The sequence below is a fragment of the Panthera uncia genome, chromosome D1, assembly GCF_023721935.1.
Source record: "Panthera uncia isolate 11264 chromosome D1, Puncia_PCG_1.0, whole genome shotgun sequence".
NCBI lineage: Eukaryota > Metazoa > Chordata > Mammalia > Carnivora > Felidae > Panthera > Panthera uncia.
In genome coordinates this window covers 52,788,307-52,814,464 of record NC_064808.1, presented here as the reverse complement: position 1 = coordinate 52,814,464, position 26,158 = coordinate 52,788,307, and the positions used below count along the sequence as shown (strand labels likewise).

Sequence of the window (26,158 nt, the reverse complement as noted above, 5' to 3'; positions counted from 1 at the left end):
GCAGACTCAAAAAGTTAACATGCTGTATGATTCCATCTACATGACATTCTGAGAAAGTAGGGATGGGAGTTAGGCCAGTGGTTACTAGGGGTTAGGAATGTGGGGAGGGTTTCATTATCAAGGGGCAGAATGACAGAATTTTGGGGGGTAATAGAATTTTCCTGTGTCTGGGTTGTGGGACAGTTAGAAGAATCTAAATATGTTTCAAAACTCATATGACTATATACCCCTGACCCCCCCCTCCAAAGTTAATTTCATCATATGTTAGTTAAAAAAAAAGTCGCCAGCATAGTACCAGACATACAATTCAAGCTCAGTGAATGCTGAGCTTGAATGCTGAGCTTTTCCCCTTTCTGTTTCTTCTGTATTTCCCAGAAAGTTACCTGTATCTGACAGTTGTATTTTAATGTTTGTTTAACTGATGTGTTTCTCTCACCAGACTGTGAGACTTTTCAGGGCAGGGACTGGCCTTATTTGGTTATTTTGCCTTTGTTTCCCCAATGCCCAGCAGAGCCCTGTACAGAATATGTGCTTAATTTAATCATTGGGTGGAATGACTGGCTGTTATCTGGGTAGCAGCATAGTGTCTGGCTGAGAAGGGAGGCTTGAGCAAGGGTGTGATCACACATTTTGGGGGGGGGGGGGAGTGGATGGTTAGGTAGCAGTATGAGCCCAGGAAGCTGCAAAATCAACTTATGCTTTTGTTAGTGTCTGTGCAGTGTGGTGTAGCAGCATAGCACAGGGTTGAGAAGTGGTGCTCTGGAGCCACACAGACCTAGGTTTAAACCTGGCTCTGCCTTCAGCAGCCATGGAAACTTGAAGAAGTTACTTCATCTCCTTGAGCCTCAGTTTCTTCATTGGAAGTGGAGTGATAAGAGTAGGCATCTCATGAGTTGCTAAGATTAAATGAAATAATGCATACAGAGCACTCAGTACCATGCCTGGCATATGGAAGAGGCTCAGTAATGGTTAGTTTTTGCTATTATTATTATTGTTATTGTTTTCATCAGAAAGCACATACATTTTAATGCAGACAGGCCTGTATTCAAAACTTGGCTTTGCCACTTACTATGTGACAAAAAGGCAAGTAACTTCACCTCTCCAAGCCTCAGTTTACTCAGCTGATTGAGGAGATCTTTGCAGGGTTGTTGTAAGAATTTAATGCACGCAAAGGGCTGACACAGGATTTCATGGTTTTTCCTCCCTCGGGGTGGTGGTACAGATAGCGAGGGCTGGCCTATATGGCAAGACTTCCAGATCAGCTCTCTCATCCCACAGCACCGGCACCACAGTGTTCAGCTCTGGGAGCCACCCCCAGCAGCTTGGCTGACTTGACTAGGACCAGAGCACCATAGGAGGCAGTTCTATGTGCGCCTGAGTAGCTGCTGTGAAGGGGGTGGGGCATGACAGAGCAGGGCCTAGCTTTTCTAGGGGCTGCAACTCCTCTAGCCGCTCCCCCTAGTCTCCTGTCTGTATGCCTGTGTGCTTTAAAAAAGGTTTATGTGAGAACTTCTCATTTCCCCCCACCCATGTGGAAGGCTAGAGGAGTTTCGAACAACAAAGCCGTATTATAGTACTGTCACCAGATCTGTTTGACTTTAGCAGGGTAGGAGTTGACTTGCTTTCCTCCTTTTTCACTGCCCCACCAAGAGGCATGCTTGGTTGTGGGAGGCTCTGTGAGTCGGGAAGGATGGAACCTCGCACCAAGTGGAATCAGGGCTGGGGGAACTCAACTTTGAGAGGAGCGCCTCCACTTGCAAACCCCAGAGGCCAGCAGGAATTGGACTTGGTGGGAGGTGGTATGTAAGGAGGGAGGGAGAAGCCCTCTGTGCTTCTTGCATACGTATAAGCAGTGCTGTGGCCAGGCTGGGCTAATTTGGATGAGGGTGAGTAACTGAGTTATGCCCAGAAGTTATCAGCATGGTTAATAATAATTGTTTTCCCTCCTCTGCCTTTGGGCCTCATTTCCTTACATCCAGACAGCTGTAGACACCTCCAAGTGCTCTCTTGCCTCTAGTGTCCCTTTACCAGCCCGTGTTGTTCATGCTGCCAGCGGTCTTCCTAAGTTACGTTTTGGTTTCATGTGTCCTGCATGATTTTCTTTTCTTATTCCTTCGGACTATCTGTGTCTAGCACTCCATCCCTTCAAATCTGGCCTTGGTCTTTCTTAAGACTCTCTGCACCTACCTCCTACCTCTCTGGTCTGACCCTGGTCCTCACTGTCTCATAGCTGTTCCATGCTTATTGCAGGCCCCTTTCTCTGCTCAGCTAGTTCTCCCTAGCTGGAGTTAACTTCTTATATCCCTCCCTTCAACCCTTGGCCCTGTCCGTATCTGTCTTAGGTGTCCTCTGGAATGCTCCAGACTCACTTTTCGTGTGTGAACTTTCCCTGGCTTTCCCACCCCCACCGATTTCTCTCATCCCCGTACCAATTCCCATAGCACACATTCTATATCAACTCAATTTAGCACGTAATTAGAATGTCTTGCTTTGTGCCCTAATGATTTTGATTGTATTATCTTACCTATAAGTTTGTCTTTTTTGCACTCTTACTGGAATTACTGAAGCACAACTCTGATCATTACTTCTCCCTTGTAAAGGGAATGCAATGGAAGAGGACCATCCTTACCACCTGTCAAGCCATGTTCCAGCTGATGGCTCGTACAGTGTCATTTAATGCTCAACCACTCTATGAGCTAGGTGTTATTAATTGTCTTTTAGAGGCCATTTAACTATAAGAGTGGCCTGCCTTTACTTACTAAATTAGTCTTCACTATCTAAACCTGCCTGTCGGTGCTCCCACAATCTGCCTTTAGCTCTCCTAACTAGTTCACGTTACACTGCATTCCCCTACTTTATCCTGAAACCACTTCCAATATGTTCTCTCTATCCCTATCACTGTGCCTTTGCTTTAGATACATTTTCATCTCAGCATCTCTCTGCCTCTCCTATTGCCTGTAAAAATTCCACTCATCCACCAAAGCCTAGATCAGGGTGTCTCAACCTCAGCATTAGTGGCATTTTGGGCTAGATGATTCTTGGTTGTAGGGAGCTATCTTGTACACTGGTTTTGCAGCATCCGTAACCTTTATACACTAGATGTTGTAGCAAACCTCCACCATCACTCCTTACCCCAGAAGTTGTGACAACCAAAATTATCTCTATTGCCGATTGCCCTGGGGGACAGAAGTGCCCCTGGTTGAGAACTGCTGGCCTAGATTAAATGTTTTCTCCTAGAAATCTTATTGTTTCTTTATGTGGGAAGTAATTGGCATGAATCTCTCATTTGGCATATCGCTCTGCTCTGTATTGTAATTAGTTGTCTGTCTGACTAGATTGTGATTGCCTTCAGGGGCAGGAACCAGGTCTTATTTATTTATCACTGTGTCTCACACAGTGCTTGGTACAGGGCCTTACACACAAAGGAGGTGAGTTAAGTTTTTTTTGAAATTTGAATTTGAAAGCAGTGATCCTGTCTTATCACTGAGTGCCCCTTAAATTATTTCCTTAGGGAAGAGCTAGAGTCCAGGGTTGGCTGGCCAGTGGTAGTGGGGCAGGGTGCTTTGGATTTGTGAGTTCCTGGCCAGGATGGTGGCCGGCTCAGTGGTGGGATGTTTCTAGGAGAGCTAGGGTCTAGGATACAGATATGATATTGCTTAGTGTATGATGTGTGTGTCTGACCTCTGTGACCCCTTCCTTATCTTTCTACCCTATGCTGTGAATCACATACAGAATCTGGGCGGAGGTGAAATCACTGTAGTTAAAATAATAGGGAAGACTTAGGGGCACCTGGGTGGCTCAGTCGGTTAAGCGTTCGACTTTGGCTCAGGTCATGATCTCATGGTTCGTGGGTTCGAGCCCCACGCTCTGTGCTGGCAGCTCAGCCTGGAGCCTGTTTCAGATCTGTGCCTCCCTCTCTCTCTCTGCCCCTCTCCTGCTCACACTCTGTCTTTGCCTCTCTTTCTCAAAAATAAATAAACATAAAAAAATAAATAAAATAATAGGGGAGACTTAGAGAAAAACATGTACAAAGAGGGCAGAGATGAACACAAGAAAAAAAAAGACACAGAATGCTGAAAGGCTATGTGACTGAGCAAAAGTACACACGGGCTTTGGAGCAAGAAAGATGAGGGTTTTAGGTGTACTTTCATCAACTGTGAGTTGCGTGACCTTGGAAAGTTTCTTAAATCTCTGTGAGCTTTCATTTTCTCATGGTCACATGGGGGCAGTAGTCTCTGCCTTGAAGGATTATAGCCAAGATGAAATGAAATCATGTGTAGAAAGTGCCCAGCCTGTGGTTTCGTTCACAGTGGTAGCACCACTGTGTCTTCTCCTCCTGCTACTGCTTCTGCCCACCTGGCCTGAGGTGGCTGCTTTACATATACTCCCTCATGGAATCTTTACAAGAAACCTGTGGGGCAGGTACTAATCTTTCCATATAACCAATAAGGAAACTGAGACTGAAATTAGCACATAGTTACCTGTTTTGGGGGTTATTGCAACTCAGATCTGCATCAGGCTGATGAAAATGTTCTTTTAAAAAAAAATTTTTTTTTAATGTTTATTTATTTTTGAGACAGAGACAGACAGAGCATGAATTGGGGAGGGTCAGAGAGAGAGAGGGAGACACAGAATCCGAAGCAGGCTCCAGGCTCTGAGCTGTCAGCACAAAGCCTGACATGGGGCTCGAACTCATGAACCGTGAGATCATGACCTGAGCCGAAGTTGGAGGCTCAACTGACTGAACCACCCAGGCGCCCCTGATGAAAATGTTCTAAACTTGTGGTGAGGTTGCACACCTCTGAATATGCTAAAAACTCTTGAGTTGCCCACTAAATTGGTATGTAAATTATATCTAAATAAAGATGTTAAAAAAATAAAATTGTCACTACAACATTTGTTGGTGTTACGGTCACCTCCCACTTGCCTTGCTGTATAGCCCAACCCATAGGAACCCCTAGGACTCTATAGAATAAACACTTTGAAAACAGTGTTGATTTCTGTCTCAGTGTCCCCCACTCCTAACTTTGACAGATATGTAGAGGTGCTTCTAAGTCTGAAGTGCCATGGTTTCTGTAAACAGAGATCCATGGTTAGCTAACTGATAGCTAGTTTGTTTATTTCTGGGTAGGTATGGATGGCTTTTGAGGATACCAGACTGAAGAGCCCTGGGACATTCTCTTTGGGAGAATCCTTCCTCTTTTTCTCTCCCCGCCTCCCTGCTTCCCTCCCTCCCATCCTCCCTTCTCCCTCCTCCTCCCTTCCCACCTCCTTCCTGTCCTCCCTTTTTCTTTTTTGTAGCTGTCACTTATGGGAAAGCTAAGATGGCAAGAAAGCTATGGGGAGAGCCCAGGTGGTAATTCCTTCTCACCCACATACCAGGAACCTGAATCAGATTCTTGGCACTTGCTATATGGAGCTTCAGGAGGGGACATGTCAGAGGCACTTGGCTAAGTAGCCCTGGTGTTATTTTTCCTGGATTCACCTTGTGCTCCAGGCCTTCCTCTGACTCCCACTGCTGCTGCCATGCTGGCCCATGGGAAGCAGACCTCTCCTCTTGGTCTCTGGACCCAATCCTGAACATAGATTTCCTGGCTTCCTCTTTGAATAAGTTTGACAGCCTGGAGCTTTTGCTTTTATTTTTTTTTATTATTATTTTTTTTAATGTTTACTATATGCAGCAAGTAGGGCAGAAAAGAAATAATTGCAAACAATTTTTCAGATAACCTCAGCATAGGTTTCTGTGTATACATTTCTGTTGCTGCAGTAATTCTTCTTTGACCTGAAGGATTGTTACAGTTTGGAGGCATCTCTCTGGTTTTTTGCCTTCCAGCTTCCTGCTGGTCTCCTGGTGCAATCACTATCTTATCTCTTTCCCTGCAGAACATTCTGACCTCCTGCCCTTAATGTAGGTAAAGCACAGTTTGAAGTCTGCTCAGGCCTTTTGGACAGAACAGAGATGAGTGATACTGTGAATGACATCATTCTTCAGGTGAAACCTGGTCCTTAGGCTAAGGGAATGACCTGTCCCCCATTTTTCCTTGTAAATACTTAATTGTAGGGCGGCTGTAGCATTCACCTACCAACCCCCACTGAGTTCAAATTCTGTGGCCTTGCTCATGCATTCAGTCCAAACTCTTGTGAGTTTTTTAGAATAAAGTATGTGGACATTGACTTCTTAAAAGTCTAAGCATAAGCTTTGGCGTCTGACCTGAATTCAAATCCAAACTTTGCAATGTAGATCTGTGAGTAATTTGGAGCCTCACTTTCCTCATCTGTAGAGATGAAAATAAGATACTCTTTGCTATTGATAAGCCCTCAGGCTGGTGAGAGAGGCAGACATGTAAACTGGCAACAACAATAGCACGTTTTCAGGACTGTAATGGTGGTGTGCACAGGGGCTGCGGGGGGGGGGGGGGGGGGGGGAAGGCTGCGGTTTGCAAGAGAAATAAGGGTGAGGTCAACTAACGTGCTGGTGTAGCAGAAGATACATTGTCAGCCAGCACTCAGGGAAGGGTACCAGTTGCTAGACAAGCTGAGCTACACATCAGAGGGAGTAGGCCTAGTTTGCAATCTGTCCCAGTGCCTTAGCCAGATACAGGATGAAGCAGCAGCTCCCCCAGATGGTACCGCTCATGTTTCCAGGAAAACCCAGACGGTTTGCTTTGACAGGGGAATTCGTTCTCACTACGCAGACTGTTGTTTTCCTTCCCCATTCTTTGTTGGTGAGTCGGCTTTGTCTGTTCTGGATTGCAATCCTGTTGATGACAGAGATTAGGTAGATTTGTAAAACTCCTCTGTGTGTGTGTCTATATATGTGTATGTGTCTTTTTGTGCCTTTGTGTTTGTTTCTTTGTATGTGTGTGTACATCATTTTATGCCTTTTTGTATTTGTGTGTGTCTTTTTGTATTTAGACGTGTCTGTGTGTATGACAAGAAGTGGAGGGAGGGGAGGGGTGCCTGGGTGGCTCCATTGGTTAAGTGTCTGACTCTCAATTTCAGCTCAGGTCGTAATCTCACACTTCCTGAGATTGAGCCCCTTGTTGGGCTGTGCGCTGACAGGTAGGAACCTGCTTGGGACTCTCTCTCTCCATCTCTCTGTCTCTGCCCCTCCCTGACCTCTCAAAATAAATAAACTAAAAAAAAAAAAAAAAAAAAAGGCAGAGGGAGGGAGGAAACCAAGCTGAGGAAATAGGACTTGAGAGAAAGCCCATAAGCCAGGTCAAGGATCAAAGAGAAGGTTAGGAACAAATGGTTAGGCAACAGCACAATATGCGGGACCTGGAGATAAAAACAGAGTTAGAAGTACAATCGGGAACCCAAAGACGCTGTTAATCTAGGCTGGATCTGGACTCTGTAAAGTGGTAGGCAGAGTGCAGGGGTGGGTCATCTAGCAGCCAGAAATGGTCAAGCCAGCAGAGAGAGGACAGCCCTGCTGCAGGTATCAAGCTTCTGAATCTTCCTGTCCAAGGAGGAGTCAGCGGCTGGCTTGCAAGGCCATCAGACCTAACCGGTGTTTGTGTTTGTTTATGCAGGTCTCTCCGTGCATGTCTGTACATGTGTACCACATCCAGTGTCCTCTGTGGCAGTAGAAACAACGGGTTTTCAGTGCGATGTCTGATCCACCTGAGGACTCATGACCCCCCATTATTTGTTCTCATGTCCTCCCCTACTGCCCCTTCTTTCTCTTTTTCTCTCTTCCTTCTCCAAGCGTATTTTGTGTCTGCTGTCTCCTGGACGCTGGAGATGCAAAGACTTTCTACCTGCAAAGAGCTCATATAACTAGTGAGGCAGAAGAACATACGTGTCCTAATAGGTGTTGTGATGAGGGATTGGTACTGCATGCTCTGGAATTTTAAGAAAAGGGAATTTAATTCATCCTAGGATTCCAGGAAATACAACCCAGAAGAGGTAATGACTGAGTTTAATTTTGGCAGATGAATAGGAGTTAACCTGGGACAAAGGGGAGAAAGGTATAGCAAGTGAAGGAACGTGAGTGATGTCCTTGGATCTGTGAAGTCACAGGTTTCTTTAATTCAAGCATAGAATGTCACAGTGGGACAGGGAGGGAGAGGCTGGAGATGAGTTGAAGTGGAAATGGCAGGCATTAGCCAGATTCTTAACATACTGAGGAACTTGGATTTTATCCCAAAGATGATGAACTACAAGGATTGTAAACAGAGATGGGGCTCATTCTAATTGACAGGATGTCTGGGGTGGGCTTTGCAGAGCAGGTGAAACTAGAACTTGTTTTATTTATTTATTTATTTATTTATTTAAAAGTTTATTTATTGACAGAGACAGCACAAGTGGGGAAGGAGCGGGGCGGGGTGGGGGGGGGGGGTAGGCACAAACAGGCTTTGCGCTGCCAGTGCAGAGCCTGAGCCCGATGTGGGGCTCAAACTCATGAAACTGCAAGATCATGACCTGAGTTGAAACCGAGAGTTAGACACTTCCCCTACTGGGCCACCCAGGTACCCCTTGACCTTGATTTTTAAAGATGAACAGGGCTTACTGATGAAAAGAAGGAGAAGCAGAAAAGAGGAACTTATGAGTAAAGGCAGGACGCAAAATATATGACAAGTTTGGGAGACATCAAGTAGGGAGGTGTTTAGAGAAAAGTTTCTTTGTAAGAAAGGGGCATCTTCAATGGCTGGTATGTGGCTCCAATAAGATAATGAATGTTAAGAATCCTTTGTAAACCATGGTGCTGCATGAAAATGTCACTAGTGGTGTTGTTATCCAGCTTCTTCTCTTTCCCTTCCATGCCCGGCAACGCCAGGCTCTCCCAGGTGTAGGTCAGGTAGGTGTGAACAAGGCAGTGTGGCGCAGTGTGGCGCTGACTGGGTCCTCTTTCATCTCGCCACCTGGCGTCTTGGGGAGGAGGAGGAGCTAAGATTAGAAGTCTCTGGGACTCAGAGGCCGCGTGCTGGAATGAGCCCTCCTGCCAAGGGATCTGGGTTCAAAATAGTCAAACATTTATGAAGCACCTCCTATGTATAGGCGCTGTGGGGGACTGTGCCTTACATGATCTCATTTTCTCCACATTGCCACTTTGAGGTTGTCTGCATTTTATAGGCTTATGGTGACATTGTGAATAAGTAGTAGAGATGGGATTATAGTCTGTATCTGTGAGATTTTTTCCTATTTCACTTCACGAGCCTTGTGATGTCTCTGGGTGGTGAGCAATCTCGCTGACTAGTGCAGGGTGGAAAACTCTGTGGGATCTAAGGCAGTGTGGGTTTGGGAGGATTGGAGAGAGAGTTTCTGGGCTCTATGTTGGGGATTGAGCCATAGCCCCTTCCTCCACATACAACAGTGGTTCTTGCTTTCAAGGACTGACTCTCCTCTCTGTATCTGTCTTACCTTGGTGCTTTCCACAGGTCTGATTAATCTCTGTGTCCTTGGATCCCAGCACAAGGAATGTCACAGAGTCATGCCCAGTAAATGGCTGGTTGGGCAAATGAATGAATAAATGCCTCCTTTTTTTTTTTTTTTTTTTTAAAGTTTATTTACTTTGAGAGTGAGAGTGCAGTGCAAGCAAGGGAGGGGCAGAGAGAGAAGGAGAGGGAGAAAATCCCAAGTAGGCTCTGCACTGTCAGCACGGATCCGAATGTGGGGTTTGAACTCACGAACCGGGAGATCATGACCTGAGCCAAAATCAAGAGTCAGATGTTTAACCTACTGAGCCACCCAGGCGCCCCATGAATAAATGCCTCTTAATAAAGGCTTCTAGAACCCCTAATGTCTTCACTACTCCCTCTGCCTTCTCTTGTGGTACTGTGATGCCCTAATAGATTTTGTTCTTAAGGACAGTTTTGTTTTTGTTTTGGTATTGTTGTTTGACACATAAGCCTAAATTCTCCCTTTTACAGTTGATTAGGAGCCAGAATGTTGTTAAAGAGGAACACGAGTTTGTCTTGCTCTTTTTTTTTTTTTTTTTAAAGTTCGCTCTACACCCAGTCTGGGGCTTGAACTCTTAACCCCAAGATCAAGTTGCATGCTCGAGTGACTGAGCCAGCCAGGTGCCCCCATTTTACTCCTTTATATTCTCTGTTCCCAAGCCTTTCCCCCTATCCTCTCACTGCCTAAAGGTTAAGTGGGATTTAAAAGGGACACATGGTGAACACTCAACTCTTTTGTCAGGTGTTCTATTTTGGAAATGGAGTCCAGGAGGTTTTCCTGCTATTAAGTGCTTGGCTGGATGCATGTCTGAGAATCTTGGAAAGCCATGCCTAGGGATAGCAGTATGGAGAAGAGACTGAGAGAGGAATCAAAGTTGATTCTTCTTTATGGGAATTGTAAGGGAGAGAGAGTTCCTTAATACCTGAAGCTGTAATAGAGGGAGTAGGTGCTAGTCCAGGGATCAGCAAACTATGACCCCTTTCCTGTTTTTTGTACAGTCTATAAACTAACAATAGCTTTTACATTTTTAAATAGTTGGGGGGAAATCCAAAGAAGAGTTTTGTGACATGTGAAATTTACATAAATTCAAATTTCAGTGTCCATAAATATAAAGTTTTATTGGTTCAGAGCTACTCTTACTCATTTACATATTGTCTATGACTATTTTCACTCAAGAACAGAGTTGAGCAGTTGTAACAGAGATCGTATGGTCTATGAAGTCTAAAATATTTACTGCCTGGTTCTTTACAGAAAAAAAATTGCCTGGTCTCTGGTTTAACCCATCAAGTTTTTAAAAACAGATTTATTAACATATAATGCATATACCATATAATTTACCCATTTAAAGCATACAATTCAATGGTTATGAGTATATTCATAGATATGTGCAGCCATTGCCACAGTCAATTTTAGAAACTTTTCATCACCTCAAAGAGAAACCTTCATATACTTTGGCTATTGTTGCCCTATCTTCCTATTCCTCACAGCCCTAAGCAACTACTAATCAACTTTATGTATTTATATATTTGCCTATACTGGACATTTCCTACAAATGGAATCACATAATATGTGGTCCTTTGTGACTGGCTTATTTCATTCACCTAGTGTAAGGTTTTCAAGGTTCATCCATGTTGTAGTACATGTCAGAACTCTATTCCTTTTTATGGCTGAATAATATTCTATTGTATAGGCACACTACATTTTGCTTTTTCCCTCATCAGATGATGGACATTTATTATGCTTTTACCTTTTGGTTGTTATGAAAAATGCTGCTATCAATATGTACAAGTGTTTGTGGGCATAGGTTTTTATTTCTCTTGGGTATATACCTAAGAGTGTAATTACTGGGTCATATGGTAACTTTGTGTTTACCTGTCTGAGGAACTGCCAGACTGTTTTCCAAGGTGGCTGAACCATTTTACATTCATGCCAACAATGTGTGAGCATTTTGATTTCCCCATATCCTTAGCGGCACTTGTTATTGGCTATTTTTTAATTACAGCCATCCTTGTGGATATGAAATAATGTTTATTACGGTTTTGGTTTGCATGACTAATGATGTCAAATATCTTTTCAAGTGGTTATTGACCATTTGTATATCTTCTTTGGAGAAATGTTTTATTCCTGTCCTTTGGCCATTTTTTAATTGGGCTGTTTGTCTTTTTACTATTGAGTTGTTAAAGTTCTTATATCCTAGATATATACAAGTCTCTTATCAGATACATCATTTGCAATATTTTCTCCCAGTCTGGAGGTTGACCTTTCGCTTTCTTTTTTTTTAAAAAAATGTTAATGTTTGTTTATTTTTTGAGAGAGAGAGAGCGAGCATGAGTGGGGGAGGGGCAGAGAGAGAGGGAGACACAGAATCCAAAGCGGGCTCCAGGCTCCGAGCTGTCTGCACAGAGCCCGACGCGGGGCTCGAACTCACCGACCTCGAGATCATGACCTGAGCATGCTCAACCAGCTGAGCCACCCAGGCGCCCCTACCTTTCACTTTCTTGATGATGATCTCTGAAGCACAGATGTTTTTCATTTTGATGATGTCCAGTTTATTTGTTTATATTTGTCAATGCTCAGGCTTTTGATGTCCTAAGAATCCATTGTCAGATCCAACATCATATTTTTCCTTGTATTTTCTTCTAAGAATTTTAAAGGCATCTGAAGCTTAACATGCCCCAAACTGGATTCTAAGTATCACCTCATCTAAAACCTACTCTACCCACAGCCTTCCTCATTTCAGTTGAAGGCAACTCCATTGTTTCAGTTGCCTGGGCCAAAAATTATCCAGCCATAATTTCTTTGACTACTTTTTTTCCTGCTTCTTTCTCCTTATTGTCTCCTTTTGATTTCCCCATTATGCATATGAGTTTAATGGTGTACCACGTTTCTCTGAGATGGTTTGTTTTTCTTCATTCTTTTTTCTCTTTGTTTTTTGGATTATATAATCTCTTTCAATCTCTCTTCAAATTTGCCAATTCTGTCTTTTGCTGGTTCAGATCTCCTGTTGAGCCCCCTCTCCTGAAATTTTCATTTTAGTTATTGTACTTTTCAACTTCACAACATCCATTTGGTTCTCTTTTGTAGTTTATATTTATTGATATTCTTTATTTGGTGTAACATTGTCATCACACATTCCTTTAGTATTTGAACATGTTTATAATGGCTTCTTTGAAGACTTCTTCTGCTAAATCTGAAATTTGGTTGCTCTCACAGTTTTCTTTGCTTGTGTTTTTTTCTGGTGTCATACTTGCCTATTACTTTGTATGTCTCATATATTTTTGTTGGAAACTGGATGTTTCTGTGATATATTGTAGCGACTCTGGGTATTGGTCCAACCCCCTCTGGGCCTTGTCATTATTTGCTTGTTTATTTGTTTGGTGGCTGGCAAGATCATTTTAGTGGTCCATTACCACCCTCACTCCCTACTCCCCTATACTGTGTGAAGCCTCTCATGTTGCTCCTCAGAGCTTTAGATATGGCCATGGTCACCTTTGGATGACAGTGGTTTGGGTAGGGCTCTCATTGACTCTGTCTTTTTCTGGCCACATTTAGGTGTTAAGTTCCATTAGTTGTCATCTGATTACTCTGTTGTTTTCAGCAATGCTCTGGGCATAAATTTGCTCTGATCCAATCATATTGGGACTCCTCTGAAAGGATAGTTCCTGAGATAAGTGTTTGAGATTTGTTCTTACCCCAGGAGGGCTCTTCCTAGCCCTCTCCCCAGTTCCCACCAGCAAATTCTCCAGCCTACAGTTAGCTTCTATCTCTAATCATCCACCCATCTCCTCTCAAATGCCTTTTTACCACAGCTTTCACTGTGTTTGAGAATGCTCTTGGTCTTGAACTCCTTCACATTCTGTTGCAAACAAAATAATTTCCTTTGGGAAGAGGTTTGAAACTCTGTGTAAGCCTGCTCCCCACCCAGGCAAAATCTCTGAGCCATGATTCTAGAGCTGGAGGTGGGGATAATGATGTGCTTCTCTTTGAGTGATATATCGACTTTAGGAGCTGAGCGCTCAGCAGAGGTGTGGCAGTAGCTTCAGGCTGGCTTGGCTTGCTTCTCCCAGAGGATAATTGCTGTCTTATAAGCCAGGGCCCCAGCATCCTCAGTGACTCTGCATCCAAGGTGAAGTCCCTGCTTCATGAGTGGGCCTGGGTGGAAGAAGGGGGGCCCACTTCTTAGTTGGACTCACCTAGAACATAGCCTTAACAACAGGTAACTGGAGGCAGGATGAAATATGCTGATATGCCTTCTGTCAGGCAGATAGCCTTCCAGTTAGGAGCCTGGGGAACAGAGAACCCTGTTCTTGGCTGCTCTAGTCTGGAGTGGAGTTCCTGTTTTACCAATTTGGAAGTGGGGAGGGAGAGAGGGAGCAGGTGTTAATTCAGGTACTATAGACTCTCACAGTTCCTACTGAGTTTTAGTAGATGTTCTTGAGCAAATGTTTCTTCATTTGCTGTATGCTCTTAGGACTATTCCCAGAGACTTTAAACAGTGCTTTAAAAAAATAATTTTCACTGTTTCACTGGATAGTGGGTCCATGGAGCTTCTCATACTGTCAAGCCAGAAGTCCCCTCTAATTCATCAATTTTCAAAAACATGCATACCCATAATGTATTCTGTCTGGGGCTGTGTATTCATTCTCTGAAAATATGGCAGTATTGACCTCAATTAAGAAGATGATCCCTTTTCTCTGGGGAAGTATTTTTAAATTAGTGACCTATTTCTGTCCTCCTTTCATAAGACAAAGATTCCCCAGCGAGTAGTTCTTGGCTAGCTTGTATACTTTGGTCCCAAAAGTCTCCCAGTCTTTGCCATTCTGGCCAGGTACCTAGAAGGCTACAACTTGAGATGCTACCTTTAGGATTTGATCTCTGTCATGTGCCCAGTGTCATGGTCTGAGGACATCAAGGATGATGATTCCATGACAAGGACTCAAACTCAGAGGGATTCTCTGTACCTGCATATGTGTTGGGTGCTGGGTGCTGGGTGCTGCATATATAGGAGTAAAAGGAAAAGCATCGTTGCTGCCTTGAAAGAAGTTCCTCTCGTGGTAGATGTAGGTAAGAATATGTCAACAGATGAGAATACTACAGTGGGATGAGTGAATGCTGTGATGGAGTCACAGAAGAGGCAGGCCTGTTAGTTATATCCACACGTAAAGTTGCTGACATGTAATTTGGGTCTGGAGAGATGACTGGAACAACTGGGAGAAGAAAGAGAGTGTTTAGGTAAGGAAATAGCATATGCAAAGACGTTAGACTGGTGAAGAGCCTGGTAACTTTCAGAGAATTTTGAGTAATTTGTTATCACTGGAGATGGCAGGAAGTGGCATTTGATGTGGCAAAGGAGGCAGGTGGGTCTTGCATATCGTTGTGAAATTTTAATTTTAATTTTAATTGGAATTAATGCTTTCAAAATAAGAATCATAGAATAGGACAGAAAAGACCTTCAAGGTCAGTCGATTACAAGTGCTGCGTCTCAATTATCTCTATTGCTGATCTCTTGGCACATGGCCTTTATATAGCAAGCACTTAGGAAATATCTATCTTTTACCTCCTTCTGGGATGTCCATTACATGTGAGAGATCAGCATCACTGTAATAGTGGGCTCCGGGGTTGCACATTCTTAGTATCTTTATATTCCTTTTACAATATGTTAAATATATTCATATTTAAGAGAGAGCTTCATTCACACATAGAAGAGCATATTTTGTGCCAGGCACTGTTCTGAGTTTGATATGTGAATCAATTCATTTGTAATACCCTCAACATGAGGGTATTATGAAGTTTTGTACTACTGTTGCCCCTATTTTACAAATGATGTGCATGATACACTCAAAGTGATAGAACTGGGATTCAAAACCCAGGCAATCTGGCTCTAGAATAAAGCTCTGAACCATCGTCCTACAGTGAATCCAAGCCAATGTAAGTAACCCCCTGGCCCCTAGCTGAATATCTGTATTTTAGATTGGCTGACAATTGGGGGACCTTTTTCTTTCTTTTGTGTAGGGGACAAAAGACACATTGACTAGTTATGGTAAGCTAAGCACCCTGCTGGGTGTTGTAGGGTGAGAGACATTTATTCACTTATTATTTTTTTAAGTTTTTATTTTATTTTTTAAAGTTTATTTATTTATTTTGAGAGAGATGGAGACAGTGCAAGTGGGGGAGGGCAGAGAGAGAGTGAGAGACAGAAACACAAGCAAGATCCACACTGCTAGCTGTGGAGCCCAGCATAGGGCTTGAACCCACAAACCACGAGATCATGACCTGAGCCAAAACCAAGATTCGGACACTTGATCGACTGAGCCACTCAGGTGCCCCTAAAGATGTTATGTTATGTTGTGTTGTGTTGTGTTATGTTATGTTATGTTATGTTATGTTATGTTATTTATAAATATTTACTTTTGAGAGAGAAAGAAGACAGAGCATGAGTTGGGGAGGGGCAGAGAGAGAAGGAGACACAGGATCTGAAGCAGGCTGCAGGCTCTGAGCTGTGAGCACAGAGCCTGATGTGGGGCTCGAACCCATGAACCGAGATCATGACCTGAGCTGAAGTCTGCCGCTTAACCAACCAAGCCACCTAGGTGCCCCAAGATTTTATTTTTAAGTAATCTCTACACCCAGTATCGGGCTCAAACTCACAATCCTGAGACCAAGAGTCGCATGCTCCTCTGACTGAGCCAGCCAGATGCTCCTCATTCAGTTATTTAATAGCCACATACCCTGCTGTGTGCCAGGCCCCATGCTTGGAGGTGGGCTTATGAAGCTAAATTAATTATTTGTTTAGGTGTTCCAGAGAATGTGTAAGACATTGGTTAGAGATAAATGACAAATAAAACATAGTTTCTATATTTGAGTTGCTTAGGGATAGCAAGGAGGAGGGTAATTAAATAGTAATTATAGTGTAATGGGATAAGTACTGCCATAGATATATACCCTGAGAACTAAGAGAACAAAGAGAGTAGGGCAATTAACTTGCTTGGGTGAGGTCTGGAAAACTTCACAGAGGCAGTGACTTTTTCTTTAGCAGATAAAGACAGGGAGAAAATATTTTAAATGGAACACCTTGTGTAAAGGCTTAGAGTTATACTGAGTATGGTTTATTCAAGGAGCCTGTAGTAGCTGGATGTATCTAGAGCAAATGTTGGCAAACATTTTCTATAAAGGGCCATACAGTCAATATTTTAGGCTTTGTTGGCCATACAGTCTCTGTCACAGCAACTCAGCTCTGCCTTTGTAACATGAAAACAGCTATAGGCAGTACATAAATAAATGACTGTAGCTATGTTTCAGTAAAGCTTTATTTATAAAAAGAAGCAGCAAGCTGGATTTGGTCCATGGCCATAGTTTCTTGACTCCTTGTCTGAAGTGTAGGTGCCTGGTAGGGAGGGAAAATGGCCAGGAGGCTGCCTGGGAAGCTAGTCTATGACTAGATTGTAAAAAGCCTTGAATGTGAGGCCAAGAAGCTGGGGCTTTATTCTGTAGGTAACGGGGAGCCATGAAATTTTAAGTAGTTTTTAAGTTAAAATTTTAAGTAGTTTTAAAGTTGGTATACTTTATGGATTTGTACTTTACAAAGGTCATTCTGGTGACTAATATGGTGGATGGACTGGCAGAAGTGAGACTAGATGTACAAAGGTGTGTGAGAAATGACTCTCATCTCCCTGCCCTCGGCAATAGCTTCTGATCTCACTGGGGACAGATACTTCATCTATGAGACATCCAAGTCCCAGCACTTTGTACAAATGGCATTTAGAGCTATTGTAGCTAAAATGTGGGTCCTTGGTGGACATTGAAGAGATGAACGAGAGTTGGGAAGCATCTTAGATCTGGGGCATGTGTCTTGAGTGTTCTAAATATTGCGTGTGGGGAGTGGTGAGTGAGAGTAGAGGTGGTGAGGTTTGGTCTGGGAGATGTGGAAGGTGAACAGTCGGAAATGAAGTTGGAAATGGGAGGAAGGAGTAATTGGTTGTAAGGAAATACCCGGGAGACCTGCCTGGACCCCTGTGCCCAGAGATGCCCTGCTCTGCTTCTAGCTTTACATCAGTGACTTCTGCTCACTGATGAAGCTGGCTGGGCCTGTTTTGTTGGGAATTCTACAGAGACGTTTCCCCTCCTGTCCACTCTCACCCACATCTCTTTACTCCTGCTTCACTTGGGGTGGGGATGGGGTTGCATTCTTTGTGCCACCGCCACAGAGATCACTTTTCTGAGCTCAGAGCTAAATATACTTAGTGACAGCTGCTCCCTGCTCTTCAGATTGCTCCTGAGCTGTAGCTCTGGCCAATGCTGCATCCCCATGCTAAGGCAAGACTTGTAGGGAGCCTTCTTAGGCCTTCCTGAGAGAAGAGCTGCTTGTTCTGAGTCAGAAATAGTAAATCTTTGTTGTGGGAATCAAAAGTTGCCTCTTGGCTTGGTTTTGTTTTTGCTTTTCATTGCTCTTAAACTTCCTTTTAAACCAGACTTCAGCTATTAGTTGGCTGTGGGGTGGTGTGCAGAGTAATCTGTGGCAGTGCCTACCCCAACTGCGGTGGGCATTGGAGTTTTAGTTCAGTACAGCATTCTTGCTTGCTATGTTTATGGCTGGATAACTGGGACCTTCATCAAAGCATAGATGGTTTGGCAGGGGGATAGACACATAATAACACTGGTAAGGGTATACACAGCACAGAAGCATCACCTTTGACGAAGAAGCTTTTTCTCTTACTTTCCGTATCCTTATCTCACCCTCCTGCCAATAACAATAACTAACATTTGAGTTGTGCTCTACAATTTACAGAGAGTGCTTTTGTGTGCATCAGGAATCACAAGCTCTCTGCTCTCACACTAGAGAGTACTTGCCTCTTCAGAAGGAGGCAGCTGATGCTCAGCTCTCACACACTGTTGCCAGGTCAGTGTGCAAACCCAGGAGTGGTGCCCTGGGGGTGGGGGTTGAGGCCCTCATGACCTCCCTCAGCACCAACTCCCCCATCTCCACGCTGCCCCAAATGACAACACGCACATAATGTCCTTTGATGTGGACAGTTGATTTTTTCTTAGCTTTAAGTAAAATGTGAATAACAACATCTTCATAAAATGTTGCATTTTGAAGTTAATTTGTAATGGACAACCTACATAAAAATGATGTGCTTGCTATGCGGACACCAGTTTATGACAGGTCCCTAAGCCACCTTTTCTCTTCCAGTCAAATTACAGTCCTTAAGCCCTTAAAATCTAGGAACTCAGGTGTTTCTAGATCTTTATATATTTTTTTTTTTAAGGTAGACTGAAAAGCTGAACTTTCTTGGTGTGAAATTTAGTTTTTAAATATAGGTTCAGTTTAGAAGATACTCTGTGGGCCACTGAAAGACAGGTGCATAGGCAGTTTATGGACTTCTGCAAGCATGTCTCATTTACAACTTGTCACACTCAGATGAGAGGGAGGCCTAGTCCTCACTCGTTCTGAGTGGGAAACAGGCTCAAACAGGCGAAATACCTTGCCCGAAAGTCACACAGGAAGTAAGGGGTCTGTTTCTATAGGTTGTGAACTCTTCCTCTTTATAGTATACTGCCTTAGCTACTCTTTTCTGCTTGTTTTAGAGAGTGTGTGTGAGAGTGGGAAAGGGGCAGAGGGAGAGAGAGAGAGAGAGAGAGAGGGATTGAGAATCTCAAGTAGGCTCCAAGCTCAACGTGGAGCCTGACGCTGGGCTCAATCCCATGACTGTGGGATCATGGCCTGAGCCAAAGTAAGGAGTCAGAAGCTCAACTGACTGAGCCGTGCAGGCGCCCCTGCCTTTCCTACTCTTGAGGCCTGATTGTTCCACTCAGCATCAGGCCCTTCCTTCAGGCAGAACTTCTGTCAGCGCATAGTCCTCATTTGGCACCTCTTCTTGCTGGTCTTGTTTTCCGACCCCATTCCTTCTTTGCATGGTTTGTGGCATGAATAGAGCCTGTACATGAGCCCTGTACGTGCAGCTTCCCCTTACACTTTCTTCCCATGAGCTTCTCTGTTCTCCATATACCTCAGTGATCAGACTTGGCTATAAAAAGCAGTCTATTTCTTATTGGTTCCCAATAAGCAGCTGGTATGTGTCATCCGGTGGTTTCCTAGAGTTAGCTGGGAATGGCAGAAAATCCCCTTCTTTGGATATTTTGGCATTTCTACTCCTAAGGCATGCACATGATGTGTGTTTCTGTAGTCTTAGATTAGGAGGGTCTGGATTAGAACCTTGGAGGACCAACACAGGGTATACCTGTATCTGTAATCTGAGGATTACAGATTTGATTTCTTTAAAATATGTGCGAAACTTGACAACTTTTCATTATACCCACATTACTACCTCGTTTCAAGTTAGGTTTTTGCAGTAGCCACCTGACTGGTTTCCCTGCCCTTGCCTTCCTATAGTCTGCTCTCTAGCACAGCATTTGGAGCAATCCTTTAAGAGATGCAAATGTGATCGTGTCGCATCTCTGTTCAAAGTCCCCTAACAGCTTCCTTCTCAGAGTTGAAATCCAAGCCCATATAATGGCCTACAAGGGTGTTTATGATCTGGACCCCTGATTTCTTCCCTGGATTTGTCTATCACTAGTCACCACCTCTCTCATTTCTCTCAGCCACACTGGCCTCCTCACTGTTCCTTGAACAAGCCGAGCATGTTCTTGCTTCAGGGCCTTTGCATTTGCCATTCCTATTCTTGAGATACTCTTGTCCCAGTTATTCTGCTTGCCTTTCTCCAACATCTCCTTCAGGTACGTGTACCTCCTTAATGAAACCTTCCTTGACTCCTCTAAAATGACAAGCCACCAATACCAGTACTCTTGTCATTCCATATTCCTCTTTCCTGCTTTATAGGAATTACTGTTTCTCTCACCCAAAGAGGATATTAGCTCAGTGAGGATAAAGATCTGTATCTGTTTTGTTTACTACTCACTGAATTTCTAGTGCCTGGAACTATGCCTGGTACTTAGAAATCTTATGTTTGTTGACTAAGTGAATTAATGAATTTCTGTCCCCAGACTGGCTGTCTGACTACTTGTGACTGTGTCCCCCTGAGATGTCCCAGTGTCTGTTGTTTAAGGCCTAGTGATCTCATCACTCTCGCCTCCAGTGAGAGAAGACTCTTAATAAGTTAATAGAATTGTTCTAAAATTAATTTTGAAAAATAAACAGCTGAGATTGACAAGAAGTATTCTGAAACATAAGAGCCATGGGAAACAGGGGGTCCAGGCATTAGAAATTACTATTAAAGTACAAAATAAAACAAAAAGTATAATAAGATAGTCAAGGGCTAGCACAAAAATAGAAATATGATTGAGGTGCCTGAGTGACTCAGTCGGTTAAGTATCTGACATCAGCTCAGGTCATGATCTCATAGTTGGTGGGTTTGAGACCCGAGTTGGGCTCTGCACAGACAGCTCAGAACCTAGAGCCTGCTTTGGATTCTGTGTCTCCTGTCTCTCTCTCTGCCCCTCCCACACCTGTGTTCTCTCTATCTCTCAAAAATAAAATAAATAGACTGAAAAAAACTAGTTAAAAAAAAGAAATATCATTTAGTGCAGAAGAATGCAGAGCCTGGAAATATACTCAACTATATATAAGGACTTAATTATTACTAAATAGCATTTTTAAAAATGAATAAAAGATAATTTAATGAATGGGGTTGGGATAACAGCGTGGCAACTTGGGAAAAATTGTTAAAATTCACAATTTACAGGGGCGCCTGGGTGGCTCAGTCGGTTGAGCGTCCGACTTCAGCTGAGGTCACGATCTCGCAGTCCGCGAGTTCGAGCCCCGCGTCAGGCTCTGGGCTGATGGCTCGGAGCCTGGAGCCTGCTTCCGATTCTGTGTCTCCCTCTCTCTCTGCCCCTCCCCCGTTCATGCTGTGTCTCTCTCTGTCTCAAAAATAAATAAACGTTAAAAAAAAAAAATTTTTTTTTTTTAAATTCGCAATTTACAGCATATAATGAATCAAAGGTCAGGTGCCTTAAAAGGCTGACTATTAAAAAACCATAAAAAATACTTTAATCAGTTTAGTTTTTCTAAGAATCAACAAAATCTTTTTGCTCTGGGCTTTTCACCATGTCACTTGCATAATCCTTATTAAAAAATAAATTTTCTCACCAATTACAAATAAGAGGTTGGGGAGCTGGAGAACCTAACCCTTGTTGTCAACTGAATTTAGTTGAGGCTGGAGGGCACGAAGGGCTGTCTAGCCTGTGCATGTGAGCACTGCCTTTATCTCCTCATCTCACGAGACGTCTTGACTTCCTAACACCACTCCAGCCTCTGTGGGAGTGTAGCCAGGCCACACCCAAACCACAGGTAGAAGAATGGGTTAGAGCTGCGCCCCAATAGGTGGCCATTAGCCACATGTGGTCATTTAGCTCTGCATTAATTTTTTTTTTTTTTAATCTCAGGGTGTGTGTGTGTGTGTGTGTGTGTGTGTGTGTGTGTTTGTCACACTAGCCACATTATGAGTGCCCAGTGGCCACATGTGCCTAGTGGGGACTGTTTGGAGAGGACAGATATTGAACATTTCCATCATTGCAGAAAGTTGTATTGGATGGTGCCATGTTATAGTTGTGGGCACTGTCAAGTTCCTTGTGCCCAGCAGGCTATATTCTGACTCGGTTGAGAGTGCTCCAGTGTGGACTTGCTTCAAACTTCTCTCCTGAGTCATTAAGTCTTAGATGTCTTAATATCCCCAAAACCCAGGGGGAGGAAATCACCTCTTGATTATGGGTCTAGGTAATCTGTCAGTAGTCTGTTTGTTTAGATAGTAACATTTACTGATGTTATGCTGGGTCAGACCCTTTCCTAGACACAAAGGGTAAGAAAAGAAGGATAAGAGACATTTCCTGAAAATCCTACTACACTATGTTTTAAAAACATAGTGATCAAAATTGCATATTTCTTTGATGTTTGAGGCTCTAGGGAAAACCGGGATCAAGTGTTCAATCTTGTACATACTAATGAGGTTAAGAATCTGGCTGAATGAGTATCTGTGAAGTTAATTACCAGTTAAATTTCTAAAAGCTTTGATTTGTTTGGCTTTTCTTCTTATAAGGGTGTATATTATGAAAAGAAATACCAGTAATTTAAAGGACAGCGTATATAGTGCTGGGGGAAAATTTGGACTGTAAAGTCAGATATCTTGGGTTGGAATACAAATTCATCACTTGAGCAAATGTTTGAGTTATCTAATGCTGTATAACGAACTTCCCCAAAACTCGGTGGCTTCAAACAGCAACATTTATTTTGTTATTTATCTGCAATCTGGGCATCGCTCAGTAGGGACAGCTCATCTGTGTCCACTTGGCATCAGATGCAGTGACTCAAAAACTGGGGGCTGGAATCACCTGAAGTCTCAGTCACTTGTCTGAGTCCTGGGCTGGGGAGACAAATAGCTGGGCTGCTCAGATATCTGTCTATATTTCTATGTAGTCTTTCCATATGTTCTAGCCATAATGGTGGCTTTGGGGGTAGCCAGGCTTCATGTATGTTGGCTCAGAGCTCTCAAGGCATGTGTCCCAAAATGGAGAAGGCCAGGTGAAATCTGTATTGCCTTTTCTAACCTACCCTTGGAAGCCACTCGACATCACTGCTGCCAACTGTTTGTTAGAAGATGAGTCACAAATGTCAGCCTATATTCCAGGGGAGGGGAATTCTCCTTTTGTGGGAGGATTATCATAGAATTGTGGACATATTTTAAAACCATCATAGCAAGTAATTAAACCTCTCTAAATTTAATGTGATTTGGGGGCAAGTTGCATTATCTTAGCGTAGTTCTGTTCTCGTTTGTAAAATAGGTGTGATAATTCATTGGTTGTGGGGATTAGATGAGAAAATATTGTAGAAGTTCTTGGAATATTGCTTAGTATATAAACAGGTGATCAAAAAATTGTTAATTCTTTTTCCCTATCCTTCTTCCTTTTTCTAGTGTATTGAATTCCAGTTAACTATCATTTATTATCTTTCCATAATTAAAAAAATACGAGGAAGAAATTGCTTATTCTTTTTTTTTTTTTCAAGTGAAACATACAACAAAGAAGAAGAGGTAGTCTAGTTGGCAGCTAGGACATATGCACATGGAAGGACATAAGAGTGATGTGGTACACTTATACATTGGGTGGATGGAATGTGCTATGGAAAGTTAGATAGCCTGTGTGGAGATCTCGGTGGGCTGACCCTAGGTATCCCTTGTGACTTGTGTGCTTTTTCCTTGCAGTTCCTGAGGGAAGACCTCAATTACCATGATCCGACAGTGAAACACAGCACCTTCCATGGTGAGGATAAGCTCATCAGTGTGGAGGACCTGTGGAAGGCATGGAAGTCTTCAGAAGGTAATAGGCAGCTTGGTTATCAATCCTAGTTGCTGGAAGATTTAGAGAAGACAGAAGAAGATGGGCAGCAACTTGGCCTTAAAAGTACATGAGTATAAAGTGCTTTGTAAAGAGCAAATTATTAAAATGGTTCTACATACAGTCACTGATTAAGACTGAATCTAGTCACCATGTTGGGAAAGGGGGAAGATGCTTCAAATAGAGTTGGAGCTGCTCTTCATTAGAATTCTAAATGGTTCTATTCTATCCCCACCTGTCTCCTTCCTACCTACCACAGTCTCTGCTGCTTCTCCAGAGGTAGGGAGCTTACTGGCCTTTTGAGGCAGCCCCTTCCTTCTATCAGTCTCTACTTGGTCTCAGCTCTGCTGAGTCCTAGATGATTCAAAGATTGGGTGGAAGTAAGATGGAATCTCCCCTGAGTCTTTTCTTTTCCAGGTTAAATAGCCAGGTTCTTTGAAGAAAACATGTTTTCTCAGCCTCTTCCTCCTCTTGGTCTCCTGCCTGTGAACATTTCTGTTAATATCTTTCTTAGATCATAGTTCTTAGAGTCAGACACAGACCCGCAGGAATGGCTTGACCAGCACAGAGTTGAACAGGATCGCCAGTTTCTTAGTTCTGGACTCTGCACATCAGCTAATGCAGTCTGATTTGATACTGGAGCCTTCAGCACTCACATCACTCTGCTAACTCATGTTGAACTTATTAAATAAACACTTTAGTTATTTTTCATGTATAAAATTGTTAAACCAGGACTACGATTTTTTTTTCCTGAAACATTTGCTTCAGAGCTGTGAGTGAAAGAGCATATCTAATAGTGTGAAGCTTGACAAGGAAGGGAAAAACAGGGTTTTTGCGTCCTCTCCATCTCTATCTGTGGCTAGAGTGTCCTTTGATACTAAAAGGATTGAAAGCGGTCTCTTTGCAGGGTCTCATAAGATAGGTCTTGATGCTAAGAAGGGTTAAACATAAGTGACCATCAGGGCCCTTCCTTTGCAGATGAGGAGCCTTAGGCCTAGATTTATAAAGTTACTTGTTCATTGTCATGCATTTAGTACATTGTAAAGCTAGGACTCAGACCTGGACCTTCTGCTCACTGGATCAAGGCTTTTCCATGCCATCTGGGTTGAAAGCGCTGGTCTGGTGGTAGAGAAAAACCAGTTTGGGTAGGAATGAGGCAGTTTTTATTTTTGTTTTAATCTTACCTAGGATTATAGAATTTTAGATCTGGAAGGGATTATCTATAAGGTAGGTTGAGAACATTAAATTTAAAACAAGAAGACCTGGGGGTGCCTGGGTGGCTCAGTCAGTTAAGCTTCTGACTCTTGGTTTCAGCTCAGGTCATAATCTCACAGCTTCGTGGGTTAGAGCCCCACATCGGGCTATGCTCGGACAGTGTAGAATCTGCTTGGGATTTTCTCTCTCTCCCTCTCTCTTTGCCCCTACCCCACTTGAGCTGACTCTGTCTCTCTCAAGATAAATAAATAAACTTAAAAAAAAAAAAAAAAAGCAAGAAGACCTGGATTCTAGTCCTATTTCTGGCATGGACAGGCTGATACTTCTTATTAACTCTGTGTTTTTATCAATCTAGAAGAAGCTTAAGTTAGCTTTACAGACGGCTTTCTGGAAATCTTTAAAAGCTGAGTTCCTTGTGGGGGCTTTGTTTAATAGCTCCTGAGCAACTCAGGCTGTTTACTGATGAAAAATCAAGCAATGAAGTGATCTTTGGAATTATACTGGCACTGCCAGGAAAAATCTACTAGTACTGTTTAATTTTAGTTTTCTTCTTTTTCTGTAACAACATAAGGACATGGCGCCTGGGTTTTAAGAGTGGGTTTCATAAGTGGGAACTTGGAATGAAAGATGGCAGGGAGAGCATTCCTGGCCTTCTCAAAGCTCATACACAAGTAGCTGGGAAGGGAAAGTGACCAAGAGAGGGCAGAAACAGGAGTAAATCATAATACTAAAAAGTAGCCAAGACAGTTTTCTGGTAAAAACTTTATTCCTGGACTCAGCAACTATTTGGAACACTTCCAAGTGTGTTCTAAATGACAGGAAGATGGAAGACAATGGAATGAGTTTTGAGGAGTTGGTCCCCATTACTGGTGAGCAAGGGATATTCCAGTGCACTGTGATGTAGCTCACAGCTAAGCTGAGAAGTGACATGTATGTATCATTTTAGGGTTTTCTCACTATGTGTCATGCCTGGTGGTTTGACAAGCTAAAAGTAAGAATCTTCATGGGTACTGTTCCTCCCAACAATTTGCTTCATTAATTAGAGCAAGGCCCCTAATCTCTGGAGTGATGATTTCCAGAGCTACAAAAAGCATGTAATACTCTGGCAGTCACTCAAAGTGGCTGGTCTGAGTTTTGCTAGATGATATAGATATCAGCAGTGTTCATTTGTGTTCAGAACATTAGCTGACTA

The 26,158-nt window shown here is 43.0% G+C and overlaps 1 protein-coding gene across 5 annotated transcripts in view; it reads left to right on the top strand.

Annotated features, from left to right (window-relative positions):
* STIM1 (stromal interaction molecule 1) overlaps nucleotides 1–26,158 on the top strand; it is a 182,713-nt gene that overhangs the window by 106,194 nt on the left and 50,361 nt on the right. For all 5 annotated transcript variants that reach the window (XM_049651464.1, XM_049651473.1, XM_049651492.1 and 2 more), the window contains one exon: nucleotides 23,619–23,733. In XM_049651464.1, the coding sequence (XP_049507421.1) occupies nucleotides 23,619–23,733 (115 nt within the window). The remainder of the gene's footprint in view (nucleotides 1–23,618; nucleotides 23,734–26,158) is intronic.